General features: G+C 39.5%; 1 protein-coding gene across 2 annotated transcripts in view; it reads right to left on the reverse strand.

Annotated features, from left to right (window-relative positions):
* Positions 1-23,152, reverse strand: part of lyst (lysosomal trafficking regulator) — a 298,945-nt gene that overhangs the window by 40,186 nt on the left and 235,607 nt on the right. For both annotated transcript variants that reach the window (XM_059645552.1, XM_048530826.2), the window contains 5 exons: positions 19,162-19,340; positions 15,005-15,211; positions 12,567-12,743; positions 8,924-9,000; positions 7,957-8,145 (listed from right to left, as the gene is read on the reverse strand). In XM_059645552.1, the coding sequence (XP_059501535.1) occupies positions 7,957-8,145; positions 8,924-9,000; positions 12,567-12,743; positions 15,005-15,211; positions 19,162-19,340 (829 nt within the window). The remainder of the gene's footprint in view (positions 1-7,956; positions 8,146-8,923; positions 9,001-12,566; positions 12,744-15,004; positions 15,212-19,161; positions 19,341-23,152) is intronic.

The raw sequence follows: 23,152 nt of genomic DNA on the forward strand, positions 1-23,152 counted from the left end.
CTAAATTTTTGGCTCACGATTCTGGAATGGAACTTGAGTCACTTTCTGACTCGGAAGTGAGAATTCTACCAGAGGAGCCACAGCAATCACTATATTTTTCATTTTTATCCCTTATTCTACACAATAAGTATTCATTGATATTCCCCCTACTCAATTAAAATACTTTTATTATGAATCTTCGCTATTTTTCCGGTTATATCAGTGATTTAACTATTATTGCCTTTATTCAGTGTTCATTGTGCTTCTTTTCAAACTTTTCCAGCTATTGCTGATTTCTTCTGTAATTATTAACCAAACCTACACAGTGCTAGAACTATAGGTTCACCAGAAGTTTATAGATTATTAATCCAACATTCCTTGGATATTGCTGTCAGCTTAAGCTCAGCAGTACCACCCCACTCTGAGTCAGTAGACTGTGGATTAAGTCTCAATTCAGAGAGCTGAGCACATGATGTATGTTGACAGTCCGGGTTCAGTACCAAAGGAATACTGCAATGTACGAGATGTAATCTTTCAGGTAAGACAGGAGTAGGCTCTGTTTAGAGGCATTCAATAGTCAAGGGAACAGGCTAGTGTTTCTGCAACTGAAATTCTGGCATAGGACTCTCTCTCTGGTTCTGGGAGAGAGGATATCACTCAGAGCGTGCAGAATATTTTGAAGGGGGGGATGGTGGATGGGCATGCAAAAGCAGTGGTCCATGTGGGAACTAATGATTTACAAGTTTCAGCAGCTGAGAGAAAACTCAAAATCAAGACCTCAAACCCAGTGTCATATGCTGATCAGTCCATCACTTGTAAAATAAATGGGTTCATGTGTGACTGAAGAGGTATGGGTGAGGGGTGCTTTGGACTCCCTGAAGCATTGAAACAAGGTCAGAGGGAGGAGCCACCTTTGAGATGAAAGGGATGTCTCAACAGACATGAGACCAATGTCTTCAGAGGACATTTAAACTAATTTGGCAGGGACAAAACACAACACGAAGCATTGGAGGGGAAAAACAAAATGTAACAATGGCTAGAGGAAACAATTAGCATCAAATCAAAATATAGTTAAGAAATTAAAAATCTCAAGGGATAATGGAGAGACATTTAGAGATCGGAATTGAGTTGGCGTATGTAAATGCATGGAACTTGAAGAACAAGGCATATCGAAATGTGATAAAATAGCAATAACTTTAGAAAAGGGAGGATTATGAACTAACTTTTCTTGGTATCAAGGTATCTGGCAAAGATCAGTCAAGACTAAATTCAAGTCCGAGGGCTGCTGTTTTAATCAAAGAAACTGTTAAGAGAACTGAAAACAGATGACGTGAGATCACAAACAGGACTTGCTTGGTAAGAATTAATGAATAGACAAGCTCTTACACCACTCTACATGGACATTATAGACAAACAAATAGTCGGATGGAGGTACAGAAACGAATTTGCAGGCAAAGGCGAGAACTACAGCATAATAATAATTGGGGGACTTAATTTTCTTAAAACAATGTTTCCAGTTCAACAAGGAATAAAGTTATGCTGGATTTAGCCCTGGGTAACAAAGTGGAGCAGGCAAAGATTAACAATTATACAATTGGGGTTAGAATAATTATGGAAAAGAACAAGGAGCAATACTTTGATGAGCATTCCCATGCAGGGAAAAGGAAGGGCATCCAAAGGTAAAGCATCCTGGATAACTAAAACATAGAATTAAACATAACAGAAATGAATGAGGCTAATATTAATTGTAATGCTGATAAAACAATAGCGAAGTTGTTGAATATCAAAAGCATACGAAGGTGAACTAAACAGAGAAAACAAGAATGGCAACGAGACAGCATGAGGCAGGATTAGTGGCTACCACTACAGAAAGCTCAAAAGTTAGTTGTAAAAACATATACACAGTAAAAATGTAGACAAAAGGAAGTTTAGGTCAATTAGGCATCATTTAGGATCATGACTTGCATGCCGGGCTGGCTGGTTATAGTTCAGATGTTTCATTATCAAGCTAGGTATAATCATCCGAGGGGCCTCCAATGAAGTGACGTTGTTCTACTCCGCTGAGTACTTATGAGATCCAGTCTGTTGAAGTGTTTTGCATCATGTCCGGTCCCTTTTTTCCACGTTTATTAATTGCATTATGGGTAGAGAACCAGGCCTCCAGGAACTCCTGTCTCTCTCTAAGGTACGAACACCAGCTAGCAACAAAATAACTCAACAAACTTCCCCTCATTTCAACAAAGGCCAACAAGGGACAATATGACCATCCTAGCTCATGCTAACCAAAGACATTCACAGGAATTCCGAGTGGCCTGGTTCTCCACCCATTATGCAATTATTAAACACGTGGAATTAGACACCACATACAAACAATTGCAAAAAAGAATCAGAAATGACAAAAAACCTGAACAGAACAGATCACGTAAATACTAAGCGGAGTAGAACAACATTGCTTCATCAGAAGCTGCACTGATGATGTTACCCAGCATAGTGACAAAATGTCTGAACTATAACCAGTCAGCTCAGCGAGCAAGTCAACAACATCATGGAGAACATCTAATTGTGAAGGCACATAACATATCTGAGGTACTAAATGAAAATGTTGCATGTGTCTTGGTGAACTAGGATGGCACTAGTTATACTAATGGAGGAGACACAAGAGCCAGAATAAAAATAGAGAGTCAGAGTCATACAGTATGGAAACAAACCTTTCAGTCCAACCAGCCTATTGCTGACCATAATCCCAAACCAAACTAGTCCCACCTGCCTGTGCTCGGCCCATATCCCTCCTGACATCTCTTATTAATGTACTTATCTAAATGTTTGGAAGTTCATTCCACACATGAGCCACTCTGTAAAAAAAAAACTGACTCCATGTCATTTTTACATCTTTCTCCTTAAAAATATGCCCCCTAGTCTTGAAATCATCCACTGTAGGGAAAACCTTGCCATTCACCTTATCTATATCACTCATGATTTTATAAACTTCTGTAATGTTACCTCTCAACCTTCGGCATTCCAGTTAAAAAAAAATCCCAGTTTATCCAGCCTCTCTTCATAACTTGAAGCCTCAAGTCCCAGCAATATCCTGGTAAACCTCTTCTGAGCCATCTCCAACCTAATAATATCCTTTATAATACAGGCTGACCAGAATTGGTCACAGTACCCCAGAAGAGGCCTGGCCAACATACTTTAATTGCACAAGTCCTACCCTTGTTTTTTGTGCCAAAATGCAATACCTCACATTTATCTAGATTAAAATCCATCTGCCATTTTTCAGCCCACTGGCCCGACTGATCAAGATCTCTTTGTAATCTTAGATAACCTTTGTCACTGTCCACTACACCACGTCTTCCATACTCTCATCTAAATCATTTATGCTAATGACAAACAAAAGTGGACCCACCACCGATCACTGCAAAACACCCATGGTAACAGGTCTTCGGTCTAAATAAGAAACGTCCACCATCAGTCTGTCTCCCGTCGTTAGGCCCATTCTGTATTCAACTGGCAAGCTCACCCTGAATCCGATGTAATCTAACTTTACTAATCAGTATACTATGCAGAACTTTGTCAAAGGCTTTACAAAAGTAAACAAAGTCTACAGCTTTACCCTCATCAATCTTCTTGGCTACTTTCTAAAAAAACTCAAATCGAAAGAGAAAAAGATAAAACAGGAGATACTAAAAGGTTAGTAGTACTTATAATAAACTGGATGGACTGAGAATAGAGGAAGTTGTGATGGCTCTGGCTACAATCCTGCAATCCTTCTTACACATACAAGTGGTATCAAAGGTTTGTAGAATTAAAATTTTTTTGTTCATTTGTGGGATGTGAGCATTACTGCCCATTGCTAACTGCCCTGATTAAAAATAAACAAACCTCTCTGAATGCCTGCTTATGTCTAAATTTTAAAACAATTTAGATTTGTTAACTGTAGTCATTTGACAACTTTATAAGAAAGGTTGGGGAAAATTTCTTGGGGTATTTCCACTCATCACCAGCACACAGTGGGAGTGATGTGCACCATCTACAAGATGTACTGTAGCAACTTATCAATGCTCCTTCAGCAGTATTTTTCATACACACAACCTCCTCCAAATTGAAGGTCAAGGACAATAGATGTATGAGGACAATGCCTTTCAATCACAGAATGATCACAACATAGAAACAAGCCATTTAGCCCATAGTACCTAAGCCAGTTATTTGGCAGAGTGATTCACCTATTCCCACTCTACTACACCCTGCACATATGTTGCTTCAAACAATTATCCAATTTTCTTTTGAAGGCCTTAACTGAATCTGTCTCTAGCAGACACTCAGGCAGAGCATTACAGATCCTAGCCACATGCTGCTAAAAAGGTTTCCTTCACGTCGTCATTGTTTTTTGCTGCAACCTGGTTCTTGATCCCTCTGCCAATGGGACCAGTTTCTCTACTTGCTCTTTCCAGACTTCTCAAATTTTAAATACTTCCTTCAAATAAGGAGAACAGCCCAAGCTTTTAAAATCTGTGTCCCGATTAAAATTGTTCATCCTTGAAACTATTCTCAAGAATCTCTTCTGCTTGTTTTTCTAAAGCTTTTAGAACTGTTCTTAAAGCCTTGTATTCAAAATTGACCACAATATGCTGAGGTCAAACCAAAATTTCATACAAGTTCATTATAACTTGCTTCTTTTTACACGTTATGTCCATATTTTTAAATTTCACGATCCCAAATGTTTTATTAAGCATTTTCCTAACCTGCCGTGTTACCTTCAATGATTTGTGCACATATAACCAAAGATCCTTCAGCTACTGCACCCCCTTCAAATTATTTAGCATCTCCCCATTCTTCCTGCCAAAGTAAATTGCTTCACATTTCTCTTTATTAAATTTCATTGGTCACTTGTCTGCTCATCCCACCAGCCTGTTCATGCCCTGTTGAAGTTTATCACTATTCTCTTTACAATTCACAATGTTTCCAAATCGAACTGTCATCTGCAAGTGTCATTTGCTCGCTACACCAACATCTAGGTTATTAGGATAGAAAAGAAAAACAGAAGTTCTAATGTGAACCACTGGAGATCACTACTGTATATACCATATTGCTGTATGGGACAGTTCCCAGACTTTGACCTTGAAACAGTGTTATATTTCCATGTCAGAAAGGTCAGACTTTTAGGGGAACTTGCAAGTAATTGCAGATTGAGGAAGATAGAATGTTGGTTAGGCTGGATATGCTAAAATCTAACCAGTCATCAGTGCCAGATGAAATAATGAGGCGTCCACAAGGATGATGAAGGAAATAAGGGTTGAAATAGCAGAGGCACTGACTATAATTAGGGGATAGCAAGAACTGCAGATGCTGGAATTGGGCTGAGTACAATGTGGATCTGGAGGAACACAGGAGGTCAGGCAGCATCAGAGGAGCATATATGAACTGTAGAGATTCAAGATCATGGCTTTCATCACCATCTCAAGGGTAATTAAGGACGGTAAATAAATGTGAGCCTTGCCAGAGATACTCTCATTCCATAAAAACTGATATAAAGATAAATTTCCATGTTACAGAACAATTTATTTTTCCTTATCACCTCTGATTCCTTCATGAATTGAATTGAACATGATACAAAAACTGGGGCCAAACTGCTGTGGCTCACCTATTGCATACTGCAGCATTACCACTTACAAGCCTGACTAAACTGATTTGGGCTAACAAAAATGTTAGGGCCTTTGTGCACAATCATAAAAAAAAGCAAAAATGTTGCTCAACACACAAACAAGTTTCACATGAAACAAAGCAAAATTTTTATATTTATATAACTAGTCTCAAACAGATAATTACTGCTGTTAAGGAGGCCTTATAAACGTGTGCGCATATGCATGCCTGTGTGTATGAAGGAAAGGGGGATAACTTGCAAAAAAAGTTAAGAACTCCTTGGCTAAAGCACAGTCATGATTAACTACTTGTTTTTAGATCGGCAGTTAGTATTAAGAGTACTGCTCATTTAGTGATATATTCATGACTTTAGCAGTGGATAATATAGGACATAATTGTAAAATCTGCACACGATATAAAACTTAGAATTGTAGTAAACAAAAAGGAGGATAGCAATAAACCTCAAGAGAATATAGATAAATGGACATATTTGGGCAGATAAAATTAAAACTTAAAAGGAATGTGAAACGATTTACTTTTTCAGAAAACATGGAGAAGTAAATAAGCTGAGTAAAATAATGATAAAAAGAATGCATAAAAACAGACACTTTGGTACATATACAAACTTTGAAGGTTGACAGGGCAAGTTGAAAGCTTATTAAAAATGCATAGAGGATCCGTAGCTTCATAAATAAATACATTAGAGTAAGAAGCAAAGGAGGTTATGCCAAGCTTTCATAGCACAGCAGTTTGGCCCCAGTTTTTGTATCATGTTCAATTCAATTCATGAAGGAATCAGAGGTAATGAGGAAAAATAAATTAAACATTGAATTGATACAATCTAGAATGCTGGACTTGAAAAGGTGGTGGAAGTAGATTCAGTAGGAACCTTTAGAAGAGAATGGAATAAAACCTGAAGGGAAAAAAATTGCAGGGCTAAGGGGAATTAACTGGGGAGTGATTTCAATACATCTTCACAAAACACAGACATATGCCAAAAACTTCTTTCTGTAATTACTTTGGCGAAGAGCAGGGAACTGTCCCAATATTTTGGCCACTATTTATCCCTGAATCAATACAATTACAAGATTATATGGTGTTTATTTCGTAGCTATATGTGGTTGCTGTGCTTCCTTAATACATTGTACTCGAAAATAACTTTGAATAGACTTTAAACATATTTAATTGACTTCAAAATAGTTTGGAATGGTCCAAGTTCATAGAAGCACTACATTAACACAAATTGAAGTATTTTTCTTTTTGTTATTAAAATCTCCGCTATTTGGTGCGCCCGTCATCTCATTTTCTAGTTTTGTGACTCATACTCAGATGCAATTCTATGGCTATTAGAGGAAGATGCTGAAGGGTTGTCCTCGTACATTTTATGTTATGTGTTGGGAGTACATGTAGGTGTTTTCTAGCTGGAGGTGATGGATGGTGATCAAATTCAGGGGCTCCGATTGCTTTCTACTCTTCTAACCAAGAGAATTGGAAGATAATTATAGCACTTGGTTGAAATCACCATAGACTAGAACTTCAAACTGCAACCACTAATTTTTCACAATCTGGGGCATTGGAACAAGCTTAAAGTGGATTTTTTTTTAACCATTAGTCAACACAATCTCTCAAGGCTTTCACATGGTGCAGATTATTTAACAGATCCATCACTGTGGCTATGGATCATGTCTACTGACATTGAAGACTTCCATGCTGGCTGCCAGGCAGAAAAAGTGCTGTTAAGATTGACCATATCAATGTCACATTGATAGTTAATTAGGCATAATCATTGCTTTTAATAATGTAGAATTAGAAGATAAATCTAGTCCAATTTAGTACAACATTTTCAATTTAGTAAGTCCTGTGCTACCTGTATTTTAAGCCTCAAACGGAAATCAGGTGGCTTCCAAGTTAATTTTTGATGTTCTGGAAGTTACAAATGAATGTACTAGCAACAGCATTTTTCACTGTCACTTTTATTTGATTTGATTTGATTTGATTTTTTTTAGATGAGGATCATATCCTTCATAACATGAAACCAAAGCCAGGTTCATGGTAAAGCTTTTAACACATGGTTTTCTAAAGGCACTGAGGGCTTTTCTCCCAGCCCCTATTTTGTGCTTACAGTGATCTGCAGTTTTCTTAAGCAGATGTAAAAGTCCTGTAATCTTAAACATACTATCTTAGGTATGTTGCAAATGGAAGGAAAATTTCTCTTAAGTAACCAGTTAGAAAAGTAAAAGGTTCCCCACATATATACCCTGCCCCTCTGATAAATGAAATGGGAACAAAATGATTTTTTTCACAAGGCATTCTTTTAATCGTATTTCTGGGGCTTACCTGTCATGTGTTAGCTGCTGAACAAGTTCTTGCCAGTGCCTGCTAGCACTTAAATCAACCTTGTACATTCCCCTGATATGCTGAATCACTTTCTTCCTTTCCAAACCCTGATGCAGGGAGATATTCTGAGTGATTTCAGCTGCTATTTTGGAAATATCTTTCGATTTCAGATCAAGTCGTTGGAGGAGACTTATTAAAAAAAAAGCACAGATAAAGCAGCTTCCAAAACTACATTCAAATGATTAAACATAGCAATAACAGCAATTGCTGAACTTTATCTTTTTTTCATTTATCATTCTTTATTTCATTTATAATTTCTGGCAAGGGTATCAGTCAACAATATAAGCTAATCAACCTAATTCCCATAATGTGCTTTTCCACTGACTTCAGTTTTCTCCAGGTTTAATGCCCATTTAAACAGCTACTTTGTGACATGTCTTTATTCTACAAACCCGACTCTTTTTGGTTTCACCGCTGATCCTAATTTTATGCCCTTTTGTTAATTTACCATCCAGTACTGATCAGTCTGTAAAACAACATGAAACTTTCCTTAATTCTCAGCTCCTCTGAATACAGCCATAGTTTCCATTTTTAATCAGAACTATATGTGCAAACAATCCCAATGCTGCATCTTTTGTATTACACCCAATAGCCCTTCTATATTGAAAGGCGTCAAAACCACAATACAGAACTCCAGCTGTGGCCTCATTCTGAGTCATCATTAGAATCATTCCACACTGCACCCTCAGAAATAGAATTACAATGTTTTTTTCCATGTGAAATTCTAATGCTAAACATCTGTACGTCTGGTTGCCCACTTTACTTTTCCATGTACTTAACTACATTTCCAACAAACCTATTCCCTTCTAATATCTTCTCCCATGGTGACTAAGCAGAATCATTTCCTCCTGCTCTATATGACTATGGGTTATTGTCCCAATATGCACATCAGCCATTGTTACTTTACCTCTGTTGAGAAGTTGCCATTTTCTTCTCCCAAGCAGCTTTATTTGCACTTTTCTCATTTGCATATTTGGCTTGCTCCTAAAGGACATAAATATCTATTATTCACATGCGAACTTGCTTTGCTTATTTCACATTTATTTAATTAAAACTAAACAGCAAAATTGAAATTATAACATTTATAGTCTACATACGCAAATTTAAGGCTTTCCTATCTGCATCATACACCACATTTGGAGATCTGAAGTTAACTTTCAAACAAAACAAACCAAATGAAGACTCAGATAGAACAACATTTACATTCAATGTGTAAAGTAAATTTAATTTCAGAATTAAATGCCTGACTTTGTACTGAAGACTTGTACTCCAGAACTTGCTGTTCCCCTAGCCAGCTGTGCCAGTACACTTACTACACTGACACCCTCCCAACAACGTGGAAAATTGAGTAGCTATGTCCTGTACATGAAACCATCAAATCAAACTCGGCCAATTACTGCCTTATCAGTCTACTCACAATCATCAGTAAAACGACAGGTATCACCAACAATGCTATCAAGTAGCACCTGCTCAGCGTGGCTAAGTTTGGGTTCCACCCCGACGGCCACTTAGCTCCTGAGGTCTTTACAGCCTCGGTGCAAACACAGACAAAACAGCTGACTTCCAGGGGTAAGGTGAGAATGATAGCCTCTGACATCAAGGTTACATTTGACCAAGTGCAGCATCAAGAAACCCTCGTGAAACTGGAATCAATGGGCATCAGGGGTAAAGCTGTCTCCTGGTGGAGTCATACCTGGTATATAGGAAGATGGTTGCTGCAGGTTAATCATCTTATTTCAAGGGCATCTCTTCAGCAGTTCCTCAGGGTAATGTCCTAGGCCCAACCATCTTCAGCCATTTCAATGACCTTCCCTCCGTCGTAAGATCAGAAGTGGGGATATTTGCTGATGATTGCACAACGTTCAGCACTGTTAATGATTCCACAGATACCAAAGCAGTCCATGTTCAGATGCAACAAGACTGAACAATATCCAGCCTTGGGGTGACAAGTGGCAAGTAACATTCTTTCCGCACATGTACCAGGTAATAACCACTTCCAATAACGCCCCCTTGACATTCAATGGTGCTACCATCACTGAATCCCCCACTTTCAATCTCCTGGGGGTTATCATTGACCAGTAACTCAGATGACTTGCTACATCAACACAATAACTACAACAGCAGGTCAGAAGCTAGGAATAGGCAGTTACTCACTGCCTGACTCCCCAAAGCCTGTCCACCATCTACAAGACACAAGCCAGGAGTATAATGGAATAATCCCTAGTTGTCTGAATGGGTGCAGCTTCAATAACACTCAAGTAGCCTTACACCATTCAGGATGAAGCATCCACTCCCTCCACCACCAATGTCCAGTGGCAGCAGAGTGTGTGTATATACACTATCTACAAAATGCATTGCAGAAATTTACCAAAGATCCCTTAACAGCATTTTCCAAACCCACGGCTACTTCCATCTTGAATGGCAAGGGCAACAGATACATGGGAATATCATCACCTACAAGAGCCCTTCCAAGCCACTCATCATCTCAACTTAGAAATAAATCACTGTTCCTTCTCTGTCACTGTAAAAATCCTGCCATTCTCTCCCTAAGGGGATTGAGACACGGACTGCAGCAATTCAAGAGGCAACTCACCACCACCTTTTCAAAGGCAATTAGGGACAGGCAATAGATGCTGGCTGTTTAACAATGCCCAGGAGTGAATTTTCACTCCCTGTCTTAAGGTACTGATTCTTTCTTGGGGTGAGGCTCGTCTCTGGTATGTCATCCAAGTTTTCCCATTAAAGAGGAGCACTGGACAGTCATTTGACATTAAGATCCAACTCAATTAAGACTGATCCAATTTTTTTGTAAAACAAAAATGAACAATGAGAAGTTGCTGCAGAAACTCACTACATCTGGCAGCAACTGTGAAGAGAAAACAAAGTCAACATTTCAAATTCAGTGCCTCTGAAGAAGGGTCACTAGAATTGAAATGTTAACTGCTTTCTTTTCGTAGATGCTACTAAACTTGCTGAGTTTCTCCAGCAACTCCTGATCTTGATTTAATCTTTATCTGATGTCCACACAGGTATTCTTTCCAAAAAGCATAATTGCATACTCCCATACTTATTTTGTCAGCAAAGTAGGTCTTGGTAATGGAAGATGGCTGCATTGGAGCCACTGGAAGTAGAGAACTATGAGAATATGCTGAGAATCAGGTTGGCCCCATCAATGTATAGATCGTGAAATGATGCTGACCTCTCGGGTCTATCTAAACAACCTTCTTTAGCCACATTTCTGGTCTATGGCACTTTCTAGCTCTGTGATTAGAAGATTAAGTCTAGTACAATTTGTTGGCTCACTGCCAATTGCTAAACCGAACCAAAAACCCACTACTCACTATGGACAGGGCCAATGTCATATACAAGAATCCCTGCAAGGACTGCGACAAACAATACATTATCAATAAACAATACAAGGATCCTGTGACAGGCAAAGCAGAGACAAGCACAGAATTCCTAGAAGCCTGCTTCTCCACTAAGAAACCAACTGGTAAATACATATAGAGCTAGACACCATGGACGCTCCACTGCGAAGGAAAACTGGAAGTGAGGTAACCCAGTTTAATGGACACCAGAGTTTAAATAACAAGCAGGAAAACACCACAGTGCTTCATTGGAGGCTGCACGGATGATGTTACCCAGCAGGGTAACGAAACATCTGCCAGAACAATGAACCAGCTCAGCGAGCCAACCAACCGCAGCATCGAAAACCTGAGCTACAAATCTACTCTAAAACCGAGTACTATTTGATTTTAAGGCACTTTTTCTATTTGGCAGTTGCAAACCCAGAGAATTGTCGTAAAGAGGAAACAGGCTACAATCTCTCTGAGTTGTCTAGTTTTATGTTCAGCAGTCATTGTATAAATCTGATTACTAGAGTAGATCTCTGCAAATACACAACAAACTGTTTACATATTATACAGTTGGAATGGGCAGAAGACTGAAGACAGGAAAAGCAAAGGATTGTGAATCAGACAATACCCACCAGTCATATTTCAGTGCTGCCAGAGTCCAAAAAAGATGTTAAAGGGAGGGGAACCTTTGGGGATTCTGTGCCAACAGGACTGCAGTGAGAAAGGGCTTATAGATATGTGCCGTGGCAATGGTAACTTTGTGGCCTCTGATTGGAATACAGATACTGATAAATGAAATTCAGGGCCAAACATTTAAAATGAAGAGTTTAAATTAATTAAAATGAAAGTTCCTACAAAATAAGGTTCATGTTGGAAAGACTGCAAAAATCCCAGTTCCACAACTGTGGAAAGTAATGAGTAATTTTGTAACTACATAAGCGTCGTTGTATCAAATCTTTAAAATGTACCATTTCATTTGAAATATCCTTGCATGTTAATGTTTTACTGATTTTCATTGATTTGTTACAGTAAAAGTTTTAAAAACAAAAGCATTGCCCAGAATTTCTTTTCTCTCAATGGCTTTGTGGGATTATTTCCTTGTTAAAAAGTTTATTGGTTTCTTCAGGAGTTCTAACATATAGTACAGATTAAAGAAAACGTTTCTTCAGTTCTGTTTACATATTGTCACCTTACCTCTTCAACAGCTTTAATGAGATCTGGTTTGGGTGGAGCAGTAAGAGGAATACACCTATATCCACAAAGCTTTAAAGAGTTGAAGAAGTTCCCTGCTGCGGTTTGTTGTTCCTTGGTCAAGTCCTCCATGTGGTCATGCATCAATTCATACAGGTACAGTGCCAGCTTGGGACCATGCTGCAGGTAAACACAATCGATAGATTCACCATTTAAAGCCACTTGAAATGAGCTGCTTCAACTGATCACAAAAGATTCTTTCAACTTTTCTGTTAACGTGATTAAACAATGTTCAAATATTAATGTGGAGAAGCTGCATTAAAGAATATAAGCATTTAAAGTTTTGGCAAAGATCTGCAGCATGGGTTGTGGGTGAGGTTGTTGACTTACTTGTGGAGCTAGCTTGTTCTCATTCAGATGTTTCGTCACAATACTAGGGGACATCATTGGAGCTTCCTATGAAGCGAAGTTATTCTACTCCGCTTGGAATTTACACTGTCTGGTCCATTATGATTAGTATTGTCATTTCCGGTTTTGATCTGTGTGGGTTTGTATATGGGATCCAATTCTGTATGTTTGTTGATTGCATCACGGGTGGAGAACCATGCGTTTCAGAATTCCCGTGTGCGTCTATGTTTTGCTACTGTGGTTACCTTGTCCCAGTTAAACTGATGGCCTTCATTGTCTGAGTGTACTGACATTAAGGAGAGCTTGTTGTGCTGTTTTGCTGTGAGTTGGTGTTCATATTTTCTGATGGCTAGTTTCCTTGCCGTCAGGCGATGTAATGTTTGTGGCAGTCATTGCATGGTATTTTGTAAATTACATTGGTTCTTCATGTTGTGGGAGTGGGGTCTTTAATCTTTGTAAGTCTTTGTTGCAGAGTGTCTGTGGCCTTGTGGGCTACCATGATTCCTAGTGGTCTTAGGAGTCTTGTTGTCAGTTCCGATATGTTCTTGAGTTAGGACAGTGTGGCCAGTGTGTTAGAGTGTACTGTGTCCTCCTGTTGTTTGTTTAGTAGGAATCTGTGGATGAAGTTGCGGGGATATCATTTATGGCAATGATTTTGTATAGGTACTCTTCCTCTTTCCTGTGTAGTTCTGAAGTGTTGCAGTGAGGTGTGATCCATTTAAAATAGTGTCTTAATGCAGCTTTGTTTGTGGACGTTGGGGTGGTTGCTGTGCAAGTTGATTGCGCGGGTTGCTTTTCCATAGACTGAGGTTTGGAAATCCCCATTGGTATACACTCAACTTTAACATCCAGAAACGGAAGTTGACTGTGAATTTTTTCTTCCCATGTGAATTTAATCCCTGTGAATACGCTCTTGGAGAGATGGTGGGTCTCTCCCTAATTTGTTGCATTTAATAACGAAAAATGTGTCATCTATGTACTGGATCCACAGTTTAGGTTGAATGTGGGAGAGGGTGGTGTGTTCTTGTCTTTGCATGATTGTTCCTTCAATGAGTGCTGAAATGGGTGACCCCATTGGTGTACTGTTGATTCGATGGCATACTTGACCATTAAAGAAAGTGTGTGGTGAGGCAAAGGTCTAGTAGTTGTTGTCACTGCTGATGGAGCTGCTATACAAGATCCTTGCTATAAACGGATATCCCTGCAACTTTATCCACAAATGCCTACTAAACAGACAACAGGAGGGCACAGTACACCCTAACACACTGGCCACACTGCCCTACCTCAAGAACATATCGGAACTGACAAGACTCCCAAGACCACTAGAAATCATGGAAGCCCACAAGCCCACAGTCATTCTACCAAAAACACTTACAAGAATTAAAGACCCCATTTCCACAACATGTAGAACACCAACATGGTTTACAAAATACCACGCAACGGCTGCCACAAACATTATGTCAGAAAGATAGGAAGGAGACTAGCCATCAGAATATATGAACATCAACTAGCAGCAAAACGGCACAGCAAACTCTCCTTAATATCGGTACACTCAAATAATGAAAGCCATCAGTTTACCTGGGACAAGGTAACCATAGTAGCCCAAGCCAAACATAGACACCCACAAAGATTCCTACAGGCATGTTTCTGCACCCATACTTCAAAATCAACAAACACATAGAATTGGACCTCGTATACAAACCCATAAAGATCAAAACTGGAAATGACAGTGTAAATTCCAAGCGGAACAGAATAACATCGCTTCATCAGAGGCTCTACTGATGACATATCACCTAGCAAGGTGATGAAACGTCGGAGCGAGAATAAGCCAGCTCGGCAAGCAACTCAACAACCTCATAAGCGTTTGTCTTCCATAAGCCACCTGGAAACAGTCAGAAGAAGAAAAAAATCATTGCTTGAAATCATATAAAATGGTCATCACATTGGAACATAATACAAGTACACAGTCTTCTTACACAGTTTATTGCCATTTTCTGCACATATCTGTAAGGTTTTCATGGTGGTTGTCTTACCTCCAGAGGGTGACCAAGACATTCTCGTAGAATCTCCTGATGGCTTGGTTCATAAACTATCTCTAAAGCTATCTTCCTTTCTTCTAGCGAGCGGGCAGGACACAAAACATGAACAAGCAATCGACCCAACTGGGACCGGAATGTCTCTCTGCAAGACCATAGCATGCGTTTCCACTGCTGCCGTGGGGGGCTATTTCTACCTGCTCCCTAAACCAAGAAGTATACATCAGTTAAATGCTCAAAACAAGGATAGGCTTCAAGGAGCCTGAACTGAAAAACAACTATTAAAACATTACAAACTTTGCCTAAAAGCAGTTGTGTACTGAAGGAAATCCAAGCAGTTTGTGTAGTGAATAATGCACGCACCTTCAACCAAAAACTTTTGGTTTTAAATGCTATGGAGAAGACATATTTCTCTTTGAAAGCACAGGGTATTTTTACCCCCGTGTTAATGATGTAGAGTGGAAGCAGAACTGGGTAGAGTTAGCTTTACCTTAGGAATCCTGATGTGAGAGATTCATCATCAGGGCTCATGTTTGCATTCTTGGTCGAGTTCTACACAGTTCACCAACTCAAGAGGCACACAATACATCAGCTTATCAATAAGATGAAGATGCAATAATCCCTGTATTGCAAGTTTTAAAAAATATTTTTCACAGGATCTTGATGTCCTTGGGTTGGTGGTGGGGAGTCTCCCCAAGCTTCTGTAGTACATGAAGCAGGTACATCCAGAATGCTTTTGGGAAGCATATTCCAGAATTTGAACCAAGCAACAGTTCAAGAATGACAATATAGTTCCACGTCTGGATGGCGTCATAGGAATTAAACATTGTAGCATTGCATCTCTTACCATTGTTCTTCCAAGTGATTGAGATTTGAAGGTGCTATCAAAAGGAGTCTTGGTAAGTTCTGGCAATGCAACTCGAAGGTGGACATACTCCCTCCACCACCATGGCAGCTGTAGGAGCTCAAGATGGTGGATGGGCTGTTTTGTCCTGATGGTGTCAGGTTTCACAACTGCTGTTCAGCTGCAATCATCCAGGCAAGTGGAGGGCAGGCATCACACTTCTGGCTTATGTTATGCAGATGGTGTAGATGACAGCCACAGAATTCCCAGCATGAGACCTTCCCTCTTCGTTATATTATTTATATGCCGGCCCAACTTAATTACTGGTCAATGGTAGCCCTCAGGATGTCCAGTGGACGATTCAGTATTAGTAATGCCATTAAATGTCAAGGTGGTAGTTAAGTTTCTCCTGCTGGAGATGGTGAGTGCCTGGCACATACGTGGCTCAAATCACAGATCATAGAATCCCTACATTTGGCCCAGCAAATCCACAACACCGCTCCCAAGAGCATCCCACCCAGACCGATTCCCCTACCCTTGTATTTGCCATGTCTACCCACCTAGCCTAAATATCTCTGGATACTATGGGCAATTTAACATGGCCAATCCACCTAACCTTCACATCTTTGAACTGTGGGAAGAAGCTGCAGCACCTGAAGGAAACCCACGCAGGCCCAGGGAGAATGTGAAAACTCCACACAGACAGTCACCTGAGGGTGGAACTGAATCCCTGGCACCGTGAATCTTCTACTCCTATGTCTTTCGGTTTTGTGAGGCAGCAGCGCTAACCACTGAGCCACCGTGCTGCCACTTATCAGCCCAAGCCTTAACGTAATTCATTTTTTGGCGCAAATGGATGTGAGCTGCATCAGTGTCTAATGAGTCACAAACATTTTGAACAATGTGCATATATTAGCAAACAACTCCACTGTTGAACTTCTGTTATAGGTAAGGTAATTAGTGAAGCAGTTGAAGACAGTTGCAGCTCAGACACCACTCTGTAGAATTTCTTCAGTAATATCTGGGGCAGAGATAACTGACCTCCGACAATCACAATGATCTTCCTTTATGGTACGTATGACCCCAATCAGTGGAAAGTTCCCCAATTCTGATTGACTACAGTTTTACTCATTTCTTTAAAAAATTCAGTCGTGAGATGGTGGTGTTGTTGGCTAGGAAAGAAGTTGAGAATCAAATCACATTGCTGTGGGTCCAGAGTCACACATACACCAGACCAGGTAAGGATATTTCCTTCCCCAAAGGACATTAGTGAACGAGACGGGTTTTCCTGACAACCAACAATGGATTCATGGTCATCATTAGACTTCATATTTTTACTGAATTCAAATGCTATCATCTGCCATGATGGGATTTGAACTCACGTCCCCAGAGTATTAGCTGAGTCTTTGGATTAATAGTCACGATAATACCACTAGGTATAATACAAGCTGTTGATTTGCAGAGTTCTCGTGTTGGTGGCTTTTACTGAAGACATTCTTTCCATGTTGGGGTACACCCCAAAAGGTCTGTCTCCATTCCTTTTCACCCCCTCTATCATGATTCCTCTCTCCTCCCCACAATGACATGAGAGCATCTAAGCTGAACCTGACCTCCAGGTCTTTGAATCTGGGGGCTACTTGTAGTTCCAATTCAGTCAAGTGCTGCAGGGATGATAGCTGATGGCCAATCAGATTGTCTGGCAGGATTTTGTCCTGGGAGAGTCTGAAGTTCCATCTGCAGACAATTATGCTCCAATAAATGGCTGTTGGGCAGCTACTATCAATGGGGAAATGTTCTTCACTGACTCTTCAGGTAATAGGGCAGGATACCAACCGTCCAAACAATCCTATCTTGGATGCTTTATTATTCATAACAGTAACAGATATGAAATGTTGCTTGCTATCAGTTGCATTATTTTTCATAACTAACATTGAACTTTTACCAGTCTCCATACACCTAAACAGGGTATTATTTCAACTGAAAAGATGAGAGCAAAATGCAAGCTTTGATTACATACAATGAGAGCGGAACCATTGAACAAAAGCATGTATCCTATGATTTCTTATCTCTGTGATGTTTTGTGCGCGCAGAGGTCCAAAGCCATGGTCTGGATTTAATATCCGAATTCTTGGGTACAGAGCAGAGAAAATCACGGACTTAATAGCAGGAAGAGGAGCAGAAAATAATTTGTGTATAATTTGTACCATGTTCACCTCAACAAAAACGGAAAACGACAAATCATTTTCTACGATAAATCACTTCACACCTTGTTAACAAAAAGATCTTAACTGGAAGTTCTTATGTTAATTGGATATAGACAAGCTTACAATCAACAGTAGACACCATGTATAAACTGTATAACTTCTGTTATTTTTCCATGTATCAATATTTAAAAGGCACAAAACAACAGCTTGTAAAGTTTCCCAGTGAAGTCTAGAAGCATGCAGAAAATCATAAGAAATATTTTAATCTGAATTCCAAGTTCTACTTAAAATAAGTGAGATTACTGACCTTGCCACCTACACAACCTCCGGTCTGAAGATTTCAGAGGCATTGCCCTTTTCGATGATCTTGCTTCATTCTATTTCTGCAAACTTCACCAACCTTGCATTAATTCCAAAACCACATCTTCTAACTCCGAGCTTTTTATTTTACCATCTTTATCAGTCACCCCTATTTACCCAACCAGTAACGGCCCATTCAGTTGTCTCAGGTCTAACTTTCTGAAAAACTATCAGTATGTAATTCTTTGCCATTTAAAGATCTCCTCAAAACCTCTCTCTTTGATCAAGATGTGTCATTTGTCCTAAATTGTCTGTTCTGGCTTGGCATCTTTTTCCTTCAGGTTTTAACAAACTCCTTTTACAAGTTTGATAGTCTCAATTACTATTTACTATTACCAATTCCTTCTACCAACAATAATAGCCAACATTTTAAAGATCCTTTCAGAAATAATTAAATACCTGACAAGAATTAAGGATTTCTTAATTAATTTAGAATGTGAAGCCAACCATGTCTTAAATCTTTAAGAACAACAGAAATTGCTGGAGAAACTCAACAGGTCTAGCAGCATCTATGAAGAGAAAACAGAGTTAATGTTTTGGGTCGAGTAACCTTATTTCAGACTAACTGTAGCTAGTAAGATTGGCATGTATGCTGGCATATATATGGAGTTTCTCGGGAAACTTCTGCTTTTGATGCAGATTTCCAGCATCTGCAGATCTTTAGTTTTCATAATTCTAAGTTCTAGTGACTGCCACAAATGGCCAGTCCACAGATATAGTATTTGATTACATGCAGCTATACTTACCAAGGATATTTTAATCCCTTCAACCATCAGTTTTAGCATTTCTTTCTGAAAAGTCTTCATGTTGTTGCTGGGGAGCATTGATGCACCTCCCTCAAAGCTTTGACCTGGAGGAGTCTGTATTCTATCATGATGTTGATATTCAGATGTGCTCAATAAATCCAGAAAGTCAAGGTCAGGGTCTATATAAGCCACATGAAAGTCAAAATAGATCATAAACATCTAAAAAAAAAACACAACTGTGGAAATAAAAATTGAGCAATGAATAGACAGGTTCAGAGGAGTATGGGCCTAGTGCAGGCAAATGGACTAGTTTAGATTGGGAAACTTGGTTTGTATGGACGAGTTGGACCAAAGGGTCCACTTCCACGCTGTATGACTCTTATGGTTATGTGGCAAAATGTCAATTAGCACATGAAACAGATTTTTTTTCCCCCCACTGCCTCAGTACTTAAAGCAGAATGATGGGCTATCTAGCTAGTGTACTGCACGTTTCTTATTTAATCGACATAAAAGTAAGGCACATCACTCTAAGTTCATTGGTTGGGACAAATATACATTCTTGGGTTTTTAAGCATTAAGAGAAATCTGCACTAAGTTCATTTTTATCTCATGGCATTTCATACTTGCATAACTGTAATTAGGAATCCACCCCCTGCACCACCACCCCCCCCCCACCCCAACTTCCCCGGTAAGCTCAAATGTTTTATTTACTTGCGTGGGTGATTCAAAAGATTTATCACCCTAGCTGAAAATATTTTTTTGATTATTTTTGTTCCAAACTGTCCATTCGCTAGATTTTAATTTTATGTCTGCTCATCCAAGGTCTACTGAAAGAACATTCTGGATTTACTTTCTTCCTATATCACTAATAATTGCTTCTGTACGGTAAAAATTCTATTTTTTTTGGTCTGAGTTCAATATTAAAATTGTTAAAAAAATGATACATTATGATTTGGAAGGTGCTGTCAAAGGATCCTCAGTGAGTTGCTGAGTGCAACTCAACACTGCTGTCACTGTAGATTGATGATGAAGATAGTAAATAGTCAATGAGGTTGCTGCATGCTGAATCGTGTTGAGCTTCACTCATCCAGATTAGTGGAGAGCTTTCCATCATTCTCCTATCCTGTACCTTTGTAAATGAGAGACAGGCTTTGGTCCAATTGTTACTGCTGAGTGAGAACCCCCAAGAAGTATCAACAGCTATGTTGATACTATTCAACATCAAGAAACAATCATCTTGGAAATAGTCATGTGTTTGCTTGTGGGACATCAATAGTACTTTCCACTCATCAGCCCAAGTGTGAATATTGTCCAGGTTTTGCTGCATTTGGACATGGACCATGGACTGCTCCAGTATCTGCAGCACAAATGATTTTGAACATGGTAATGTCAGTGAACATCACAACCTCAGACCTTATGATGGAGGGAAGGTTATTGATGAAGCAGCCAAGATGGTTGGGCTGAAGGTACTATCCTTAGAACCTCCTGCAGCATTGCCCTGGGACTGAAATCTCTGATCTTTAATTATCATCTTTTATGCCAGGTATGAATCCCAACTACATAGTATTTTCCCATCTAATCCCATTGACCCCATTTTTGCTAGGTCTCCTCGATGCCATATTTGGTCAAATGCTGCTTTGACATTAAGGGCAATCAATTTCACATCCCCTCGAGTTTTACTCATTTGTCCATACTTGGTGCATGGCTAGGATAAGGTCAGGAACTGAGTCAGCCAGCAAGAGACCAATTAAACATCAATGAACAGGTTTATTATTAAGTGCCTCTTGGTAGAATTGGCGATGACACTTTTCATCACTCTGCTAATGACTGAAAATAGATTTACTGAATCAAGTGGGATGCTTTCTCCTGGATGGTGTCATGTTTGTCAAATATTTTTGGAGCTGCATTCATCAGACAAGTGAGGAGTATTTCATCATAAACCCAACTTGTGCCACAAAGATAGGCGACAGGCTTTGGAGGGGCTCTTTTAAGAAATGAGCACTGCCTGGCACACGTGATTCAAATTTTACTTGCCTGGATATTGTCAGGTTTTGTTGCATTTAGATATAGATTACATGAGTATATGTGGAGTCATGAATGGTGCTGAACATTGTGCAATCATCATCAAGAATTTGCACTTCTGATCAATGTTAAGGACTCTCAGGTCTTACTCCCTCCTGACTGTATATCACTGTGCTGCCACCTTTGTCGTGGGATAGCACATACCATACCCTGGGATGGTGGTTTCTGGGACATGGTCTACAAGGTTTCATTCAGGGAAAATGACTATATCAGGCCTGAAACACATCTAGTCTGTGGGACAACACTTCCAATTTTAGCACAAACCCCCAGATGTTATTAGGGGGACCTTTTGGGTTAATAGGCTGTGCACTACTGTTGTTCCAGTGCACTGGTCAATGCTGATGGTCCGTCTGATCTCATTCCTTTTATGTGACACTATAGCAATTAGATATAACTGAGTAACTTGTTTGGCCATTTCAGAGGATGTTGAAAAGCTAGTCACATTGCTGCTGTTCTGGAGTCGCACGTAGGCCAGACCCTGTGAGAATGGCAGAATTTCCTTCCCTAAAAGATATCTGGGAACTAATTTTTTAAAAATACTTGACTGATTTCGTGGTTACAATTAGATTAGCTTTTAAATTCCACATTTATAAATTGAATTCAATTGCTGTGGTGGGATGTGAACCCATGTTCCCACAATAATAGCGTGGGTTTCGTTAGCAACTCCTTTGTCTGTCCAACTGTCTGTCTGTCTCTCTCTCTCTTTGGGCTCTATCCTATCATTTACTCCCTACCCCACCCACTTCCCTATTTTCTGCATATAAACTGACGTTTTTCCCAGCCACCATCAGTTCTGAGGAAGGGTCACTGGAACCGAAACGTTAACCTTTTTCTCCTTCACAGATGCTAGCAGACCTGCTGATCTATTCCAGCAACTTAATTTTTGTTCCTGGGTCTCTGGACTGCTAACCACTACACCACCACCACCACTACTAACTCCATTAATCTCCCAAATTAATTTTACAAATGCAAGATTTGGGAATAGAATTAAGACAAATGTACAACTAAGGAGTGTTTGAAGGTGTGGAAAAATGTGGAAGGTTTTAGACTTTGACAATTTTCCCAAATTCAAACCTGTAAGGCTGAAAGCTTTAAGTGGGAGGGGATTTCAACATTTGAAAAAAAAACCTTAATTTATATGACATATTTTGTGACCATTGAAGATTTCGAAGTGTTAATGGCCAATGATGTACTTTTGAAGAGCTCATGTTATTGCAAGATATGAAATGTAGTATACAAATTGGCTACTTGCAAGGTCAAAGAGACAGCAATATGAAAATGACCAGATAATCTTTATGTGATGTTGATCGAGATAAATATTGACCAGAATATTGGAAATAATTCCTCTACTTCTCTTCAAAATAGTTAATGGGATCTTTTACCTCCTCCCAACAGTCACACAGCACCTGCAACACTGCAATGCTTCTTCAGCACTGCATTGAAGCATGGTCTTGTATTTTGTACTTCAGTTGTGGAATGAGACTTTAACACTATCCTCCGATGCAGAAATTACCAACCAAGCCTCAGCAAAACAGAAAAATACATGCAAAGACAATAATTCAAAAGATGAACTATATTCTGGGCCTGGTAAAGTCCAGAGATACGGAGGACAAGGCTCCTTGTAATTCAGGATGCTTTGAAATCAATACATTGGACAAGGGAGACCATGCAAGTTTGACAACACAATTGTGACAGATGAACGGACTTAACATAGGATGTGATTTATGTTGGGGGTGGGGATTGTATGCTCAATGAAGGCATCAAAATTGATTCACAAGGTAGAATGGTGTCCACAGTTGCAGTCACCACAGGAGTCACAGGTGACTGTAGAGTGATGTTGTAGGAAAAAAAAGTGGGTAAAAAAACCAGTTCTAACCAGGCAATAGGAAATTACTGTAGATGCTGGAAA

Source organism: Stegostoma tigrinum, chromosome 4 (assembly GCF_030684315.1).
Source record: "Stegostoma tigrinum isolate sSteTig4 chromosome 4, sSteTig4.hap1, whole genome shotgun sequence".
NCBI classification, from domain to species: domain Eukaryota; kingdom Metazoa; phylum Chordata; class Chondrichthyes; order Orectolobiformes; family Stegostomatidae; genus Stegostoma; species Stegostoma tigrinum.